The following is an 8,882-nucleotide window of genomic DNA, read 5'->3' on the forward strand; positions in this document are numbered from 1 at the left end:
AGAAAAATTAGGAATTTTGGTGAGAAAATACATGTTAAATAGGAATATTTGTTGCGTTTAGAAGGCCTCCAACACCCTACAGCCATCCCGATCACCACAAACGGTTTTATTAATATACATATTTGGAGTTACATCACATGCGAACAATATTTTGAGGGTTTTAATGAGAAATGCATGTTAGAATTGATAAGCAGTTTTACATGCATAAGCACCTATACATGTAGACTACTCCAAAAAGTATGAGCTTACATGTATCATGGCGCGAATCTGGCTTTTTGTAAAAGGTGGGGGTCCAGTAAGAAATCAAAGGGCATCTTTATAAAAAGGTGCCGAAGGCAGCTTATGCGCCGGTGTCTAAGGCACGTTGACACTTAGGGGAGGGGGGGGTTAGGGGGACCTCCCAAAAAAAATTTTAAAAATTGTGGTGCATTCTGAGAGCATCTGAGCAGTATTTTGATGTCTAGATGCAAGATGGAATTCCAAATTTTTAAGCAGAAAATTATCTTTTATGTGTTTTCCCTTTTTGCGGGTAAAAAAAGGGGGGGTCCAGGACCCCTGGACCCCCCTCTGGATACACATACCACATCCAATGATGAGAAACAACTTTACTGAAATAAAATGCTGTGATAGTAAAGAGGTAATTACGTTAATTTAAAGTAAGGGTGGGGGTCTGGGGTCCTCCCCCAAGGAAATTTTTGAAAATTGGGTCACCTGAAATGTAAATTCCTGAATTCTGAGAAGGATACATACAATTCTGGATTCAGAAAAATGAAAAGCCCTTAAAAAATAGGAATTTGTCCGAAAAAGGAGAAAATAGGAATTGCCCAGAAAATAGGGAAAATAGGAAATAGGAAATAGGGAAAATAGTGTGGTAGACTGGTGTCCGTGGCCCCATTGTTTAACAATGTTTGTACTGTCATAGGGTTCTAGCATGCAGAGCGTGCTACGCGACTACTTGTACTAGCGCCGTTCTAACACGGAAAACTTGTTGATGGCAATGAGTTATATATATGCTCTTTGGAGTCTGGTTGAGAGAAGCTGCCGCCGGCCGGGACTATAGTAATATCACAGATGCTTGAGGATTTCGCGCGCTAAATCTGTGGGGGGGCACCGGCGGTGCTACCATGGTACACTTTGTGTATACATATATGTACCTCGGGTACATATCTGTAGTACCTGTTACGACAACGACCCCTTGAGCATCACTAGCTCTAGTAACTATAGCCCGCGTACAGTTGCCTGCGGCTATATATCACTCCGCATGCACGATTAGAGTTAAGGAAACATTTTTTCAGTTTTAGAGTAATAAATCACTGGAATAACCTGTCAGAAGAAGCAGTACAAGCTAAATCAATTAACTCGTTCAAAAGCCATGTGGATGAATATGTAAGGATGGGGGTTTATACAAGACAGTAGTCTTCCTAGTTCCTACCCTTCGATCCACTCCAAACCTACAGGTGAGGGGTGGAATCAGGTAAATCAGGTAAATCAGGTAATTTTATGAATTCAGAATTTTATTGTAAAAGTATGCTATGTATTGTATATGATGGATAATTGCCTAAATAAAAAACTAAATAAAAAATGTTAAAGTAGATGTCATTGTTGATGTAATATCTTTTTCAGGTCATCTGATACATTACAGAACAGCATCAAATTACAACGTTAACATGATTTAGCATTATATAATATTATTATTATCAGTGTCACACATACATCATCATAATCATAGTAGATACACAATAATCGCCTTAAAATGCGATAGCTGTTATCTAACCGTTTTCGTCTGCTAACGTAACAGACTGCAGGATTTCTAACTAAGTGTAAGCCGTCGGAATCATATGTTGCAGAGTCGAACCTGCCATGCGGTGGTCCACTACACGGCCACTGTGTGATGATAGAGGACGTGGCCGAAGACCATCCCGCGAGTGTTGAGCGTGACGATCGATACAGATGGCCTCTGCAGTTCTTCCACCACCACTGCAAGTGTTCTGGCAACTACGCAGGGTATGAAAGAAAACTGCGAGTCAAATGGGTGAACGAGTAAATGGCCCATCAACTATAGTAGATCCAGCAAGAAAATTCTTGTTGTCAGTATATGCCCGGCTGGATATATGAAATCTAGAATTATTTGTGTCACACGTACCGGTGTTTTAGAAACATTTGTACCTCGATTGGCAGCAATGCTGGGGATACCTTGCTGTTTGCCCCACGTACATTCCAGGGGTAGAAATTAACTTTGAACACGGGAGTCCAACGGACTCCCTACCCTCAAAAAGAGGGAGTCCGCAGCAAAATGAAGGAGTCCGCTGTCTGAGGTTCAAAATTAAAGATATTAACAATAACGCATGTGCCGATTTTTAAGATTCATGCGCTTGCACGTCTGCCAATTTTTTTTTGGACATTAGCTGAAAAAATACGGTAATTTCGCGAGGCGGTACTCTGGAACAAACTAGTTAGTATGGCAGAATTTTTAGGGAGTCACACGGACTCCTGCATATGTTAAATCAGGGAGTCCGACAGTAAATCAGGGAGTATATGACTCCGGACTCGCGTTAATTTCGCACCCTGCATACAGCACGTACGTGTGTGGGAAACTTATGCACGAAGCTTTTCGTAACTGTAGAACCCACCTATTCATTCAGAAGGTATGTGGAGGAAGTATTTTCTTGTTTGTTGCAGGCACGCAGTTCCGTAAATCGATGTAAATTCTCAAGCCGGGTACAAAACTTCACGTGTACAACAGACTAGTTGTTGATAATCGAAATTGTAATTTACATAAAAAATGTTGCGACGTGTGGATGTTGATTTTTAGTGGGAGTGATGTAACATAAGGGAAGCATTTTGCTTCTACAGGTATGACTGTGCGGAGTGCAAGTTTGGCTACAGCGGTTCACGATGTCAGCGCAAAACGACGAACGTACGTCGGAATATACACGCGATATCCAAGCAAGAGCTCACGGACTTCAAACAAGCTCTGCTCAAGGCGAAACGCACACAGAGTGACTATGTCGTTTTGAATACGTCTTACCAGTAAGTGCATGTCAACATCCCCGCGCCCCATGCGTCTATGCGTTGACAAAGCTGTACCACACGTAGCCCCTTGTCTACTAATGACCTATATTGATTTCTTATTGATGATCATATTTTTGGCAGATCGGTGAGAGACCTTAGACTATCTAAACTTTCTAAAGTTGTGTTAACCATAAGGTCACCCATACATAATCTACTGTTTTTAGTATCTTGACCTATTGTGTGTAAGGTGAGTCACTGTAAGGTATTGCCGAAGAAAATGTTCCTTTCCTGTATAGAATATTTATAATCTGCATGCCTGTTAAAGGTTCATACGGGACGACAGCATGGTCCTGGCGCCTCAGAGATAGCCTAATCGTGGTGTGACCTATTGCTCGTTGAGATTGCTCGCTGATATATGTGGTGATCTGCACTTATTTTGATAGCAACCGCCGTTATCTTAATAGCAAACAGCAGAGAGCCAATACAGTGTGAGATTTTGACCTATGAATCGCATAGATTGTAATTTCTCCATAATAGGTATGAGATATCCTCGAGATAGCGATTATAGATATACCCTCATTATAGTAACCACGCTCTCATACTCGCTACGCTTGTATGAGACGAGATATCTATCAAGCTTATACTGTGATAGAACCTATTAGTCTTAAATATAATAACTCTTACGCGGGGTTGTTACACAGGTAACAATTTAAAAACAAATAGTTAGGTGCTATTTGTAATCCTTCATCCCACGTACACAGCATAGAAAAAACTTAACTGATGATGGTCTAAAAATTAGTGTGTTTTTAGCTCATCTGACATAGTCAGATGCGCTTGTAGAATCGCATGACCGTCCGTGCGTCCGTCCGTGCGCCGTCAACAGTTGGGCACAAATCTTAACCGCTGACGTACGGTCACGATATTCGCCACATTGGGGGGGATCGTCAAAACGAGTTGGGATGTCGAAGCTGGGGTCAAAGGTCAAGGTCAAGAGGTGTAAAAGAAGGGGAACATTCACTCCTTAACTTAAGGTATAGGGAGGAAATGCAGAATGCGGCACAAAATCTAAACGGCTCGACTAGGCTCGTGCTAGTTTGGTGTATAGCATCATGGTAGGAAAAGCCATCACTGTGCCGAAATTGGAGGTCACAGGTCAAAGGTCAATGGCACAGGGCAGATTTTAGACATTTTCGGGGACATGGTCTGACGGAGCGATTGAAAAACTTTTTGTTTCAGCGGTGACCTAGCATTTTTATGGGCATTATGAAAGGACCATGAATCTACTTTCAGCACTGCACATGCGAAGAGTAAGTGTCAGATAACCTTTTGACCCTCAAGAGAGGGTTAAACATGGATTTGTTGACTGTCTGTTAGAAAGAACTTGACTGCCGGGTTTGCTAGTAGAATCTGTACATGCTGGATTTACGAGCTACAATGTCACACCTGAATTTCAAAAGCCTAAATTTGGTTAAAGAAGTTTATGCTCCTTAAATCGTATAATTTCTATGGCATTCTGTACTGTCAGTATGTTACATGTAACGTTATGCCACTGCCAGTGCTAACTGCCAGTGCATGTGTGGTGGTACGGTGTAGTTTTTGCCTGCGTTATATGGTTACAGGTGGCAGCTCTCTATTGCAGCCTGTAGGCTTTGCGTAGGTAATGGAATGAGTGCTTACCTATTCTGTCTTGCAAATAGTTGTTGCTACTACGTACGATGAGAGCTCATCTTTAATCTGAAGACACTTGAACGTACGCCGCCATCTCGTGGCAACTTTCTTAAGCGATCCAACGAACATTCCTTTGAGAGGTTCTGATACCATCCTGTGGCATTCCACTGTGTTCGGCGTGTAGATGAACACATTTGGGACTAACAGGGTTTACTAGAATCCCCCACTCCACCACAGAGTCACCGCAGTAGACGTTAGATGAGCGCTGTCGCTCCGCGGCACTTGTTTTGTTTTGTTTTGTTGTATTACATTGCAGTAACCAAATTTGGCATCAAGGCAACGGAAGTTAACGAGTTAACTTTTCCACACTCTATCTCTATTTGCTGAGTGCTAAGCAGAGAAGCAGTGTGTACCATTATTCAAGTCTTTGGTATGACTCGGTCGGGAGTAGAACCCCCGACCTCCCGCAATGGAGGCGAGCACTCTACCATTCAGCACGTCTTTGGAAATTGCCTTCGCTAATCACCAGCATCATCAATCACAATAAATCAATCGTAATCATGATCATGCACCTTCGTAGAGCCGACAAAAAGCGAGCGTTTGCGCGATCTCTGCTTCTGCATGATCTGCGTGGATATGTGGGAATCAGCCCTCGCTAAACAACAACTTGTTTACGACTTCCGTAGAGCCGAAAAAATGCGAGCGTTTGCATCATGACCTCCTGCTCTATCTCGTCTTGCACCCAACAGGGACGCGGGACATCCGCACTTCAAGGACGTCAGCAACTACGACTACTTCACCTACGTTCACTACTACGCAGCTCGCGATCCCGTCACACTGCGGGATGGCAAGGTGCCCGGCGACGTAGGTTACGAACACCCGCTCGACTACGCCCACGAGGGTCCGTCCTTCATACCCTGGCACAGGTAAGCACACGGCTCCCTACCAAACCCTGCAAACAAGGGAGATTCGGACCTCATGGTAGGTGGGGGGGTCTTCGTCATATCCTGGCACAGGTAAGCACACGGCTCCCTACCAAACCCCGAGAACAAGGGGGATTGGGACCTCATGGTAGGGGGGGTCTTCGTCGTATCCTGGCACAGGTAAGCACACAGGCCCCTACCAAACCCTGCAAACAAGGGGGATTGGGAATAGGGACCTCATGGTAGGGGGGGGGGGTCTTCGTTGTATCCTGGCACAGGTAAGCACATGGGCCCCTACTAAAACCCTGCGAACAAGGGTGATTGGGAATAGGGACCTCGCGCTGGGGGGTGGGGGCTTTGTAGTAAGGGGATTGAGTGTTTCACTGTCGTGCGTTACTATGCATGCACGTGGAGATGTATAGAAGGCATCTGCTTACATTGCCATGAGTTACTGTGCGCTCTGTAGGGAGATGGATGGCGCCTGCTTACGAGACATCGTTCTACTTGCAGGAAGTTTATGCTGGGCTTTGAACGCATGCTGCAGAAGGTGGCAGGCAAGCCACAGCTCACTGTCCCTTACTGGGACTGGACGGGCGACGGCCGGGAGTGCACCGTCTGTACCAACGAGTAAGTAACGACCAACCATCCCAGCTCGCCACCAGAACGTCCTCCATGTCGATGAGTGACGTCCCGATGATCGATTATAATCGAAAGTCGATCGTTGGCAGCAACCGACTAAGCGCTCGATTATGAAAAAAATTATCGATTATAAAAAAAATGTTAAAAAAGTAGCTTTTTAATTAAAAAAAAACCAAACATTGATGTAAATATTATCAGATATATTTCAATATCTGGTAGCTGCGATCAATAACATTTAACCGATTATCTTCGTTCATCGATCGTTTGGGTGCAACCGATGATCGATGATGCAATTCCAACCGATTCCAATCACTTATGTCGATCTTGATGTATTACGCAGGGGTGGAGGTAGGGACGTTTTCACTGCAATAACGACGGCCCACTTAACGATGGCTTAAAGCGGCAGTTAATAGTGGTTAGAATCGCAAAAAATCACGATGCGGCGTCCGTGAGCGATAGGACAACTCGGCTGATGTACACCCGAACCGTTCCCTTCTCATTAGCCCTCATCATTGCTACTCTGCTAATTCGAAAACCACTTGCCCACGGACTCGGCGTGCCTCGGCCGTCGCACAGAAGAAGAAGTAAGACAGGTGCGTGCATTTGCACGTCATTTTCTTTACAGGTACTTGGGGGCGAACGAGAACGATGGCTCCATCAGCAAGGGTTCTGAGTTTTCGGATTGGGCGACAATATGCGCCAACTATTCGACCACGCTGCGGCCGGCGGGAAAAATCTGCGACGTCGAAGTGAACTCAGGTGCGACGGGAGTTTGTCACCTACCGTATAAGCCGTATATTTTGTGGCGGTTTAATTTTCGCGAATTTCGCGAACGCGTCCCCGACCGCGAAAATAACCCACCTCCCAGCCAGTTGGTCGCGAGACTGTTACGTTTACACTGCCGATTGTTGGTTGTACAGCAGCGAAACTGGTGCAATTCGTCAATTTGACTGCATGAAGTCGGTAGTCTAAACCCAGCCTCAGCCACGTACTCCTTCTTCGTCCCGCAGGCGGTCTGCGGAGGTTGCCGAGCCAGCAGCCGGGATTGCGGTTTCTGCCGACCTACGACGAGACAGCGTTCTGCTACCAGCTTCACGTCTATGATGTCGCTCCCTACGACGCGACGTCGCACCTGCCCAGCTATCGCAACTACTTGGAGGGCTTCCTGAACATGAAGGACAAGCTACTCTCGGTGAAGAGTGCCAGCATGCACGCCAAGGTATCGATCAGTGTTGTAGGTCTCGAGGCCGGTCTTGGCCTCGAGACCGGCCTCGAGACTGTTTTCCTTGGTCTCGGTCTCGGTCTTGGCCTCGGAGTGCAATGACTCGGACTCGGACTTGGACTCGAGCCCTCCGGACTCGAGGACTCGGGTCGAGGCCACTACATACATAGTACACAACTGTACATATTGTAACACGAGGCAGTTTACAAGAATTTAAAACTAAAACTCTTAGGTTTTCTAGATACACGGTCTAACGTTTTCTTAATGGCTCGATTAAGATTCTTGTCCCTTTGGTTTGAATCTGCTGTCACTTCGTTCCTTTGCGCTTTTCCTACCACTTCCTTCTCTTCTTCGACCCCTTCGAAGGTACTAGCACTCTCTAATTTGGCTCAACAAGCCATGTCATTCGCGTAAAACAGAAATGGATCCGTTACTTTGACACGTTTTGTATGACTCGTGTCTATGTGTTTTCATGCGCAGTTGCAGCAAGCAGATGCGTGATATTTTTCGATACAAGCACACGCACGCACGCACGCACGTCTACGTGCACATGCACGCACACACTCATGCACGCACGTGTACGTGCACACGCACGCACGCACACACGCACGTTCAGGTGCATATGCACATGCACGCACACACTCATGCACGCACGTGTACGTGCACACGCACGCACGCTCGCATGCACGCACATGCACACGCACACACGCACGCACGTCTACGTGCACGCGCGCACGCACGCACACGCACGCACGCATGCACGCACGTGTACCTGCATATGCACGCACGTGTACGTGCACACGGACGCACGCACGTACGCACGCACGCACACATGCACACACGTGTACCTGCACACGCACGCACGCACGCACGCACGAACGTGTACCTTCACACGCACGCCTGCACGCATGCACGTGTACGTGCACACACACGGACGCACGCACGCACGCACGTGTACGTACACACGCACGCACGCGTACTTGCACACGCACGCATACACTCATGCACGCACGTGTACGTGCACACGCATGCACGCACACACGCACGTTCAGGTGCATATGCACATGCACGCACACACTCATGCACGCACGTGTACGTGCACACGCATGCACGCACACACGCACGTTCAGGTGCATATGCACATGCACGCACACACTCATGCACGCACGTGTACGTGCACACGCATGCACGCACACACGCACGTTCAGGTGCATATGCACATGCACGCACACACTCATGCACGCACGTGTTCCTGCGCACGCATGCACGCACACACGCACGTTCAGGTGCATATGCACATGCACGCACACACTCATGCACGCACGTGTTCCTGCGCACGCATGCACGCACACACGCACGTTCAGGTGCATATGCACATGCACGCACACACTCATGCACGCACGTGTTCCTGCGCACGC

General features: G+C 46.9%; 1 protein-coding gene across 1 annotated transcript in view; it reads left to right on the plus strand.

Annotated features, from left to right (window-relative positions):
- LOC106814717 (tyrosinase-like) overlaps positions 1-8,882 on the plus strand; it is a 20,385-nt gene that overhangs the window by 1,115 nt on the left and 10,388 nt on the right. The window contains exons 2-7 of the mRNA XM_014819065.1: positions 1,848-2,004; positions 2,854-3,030; positions 5,430-5,606; positions 6,114-6,230; positions 6,868-7,001; positions 7,253-7,461. Of these exons, the coding sequence (XP_014674551.1) occupies positions 1,848-2,004; positions 2,854-3,030; positions 5,430-5,606; positions 6,114-6,230; positions 6,868-7,001; positions 7,253-7,461 (971 nt within the window). The remainder of the gene's footprint in view (positions 1-1,847; positions 2,005-2,853; positions 3,031-5,429; positions 5,607-6,113; positions 6,231-6,867; positions 7,002-7,252; positions 7,462-8,882) is intronic.

The sequence above is a fragment of the Priapulus caudatus genome, unplaced genomic scaffold (assembly GCF_000485595.1).
Source record: "Priapulus caudatus unplaced genomic scaffold, Priapulus_caudatus-5.0.1 Scaffold968, whole genome shotgun sequence".
Classification (NCBI taxonomy): Eukaryota; Metazoa; Priapulida; class Priapulimorpha; order Priapulimorphida; family Priapulidae; genus Priapulus; species Priapulus caudatus.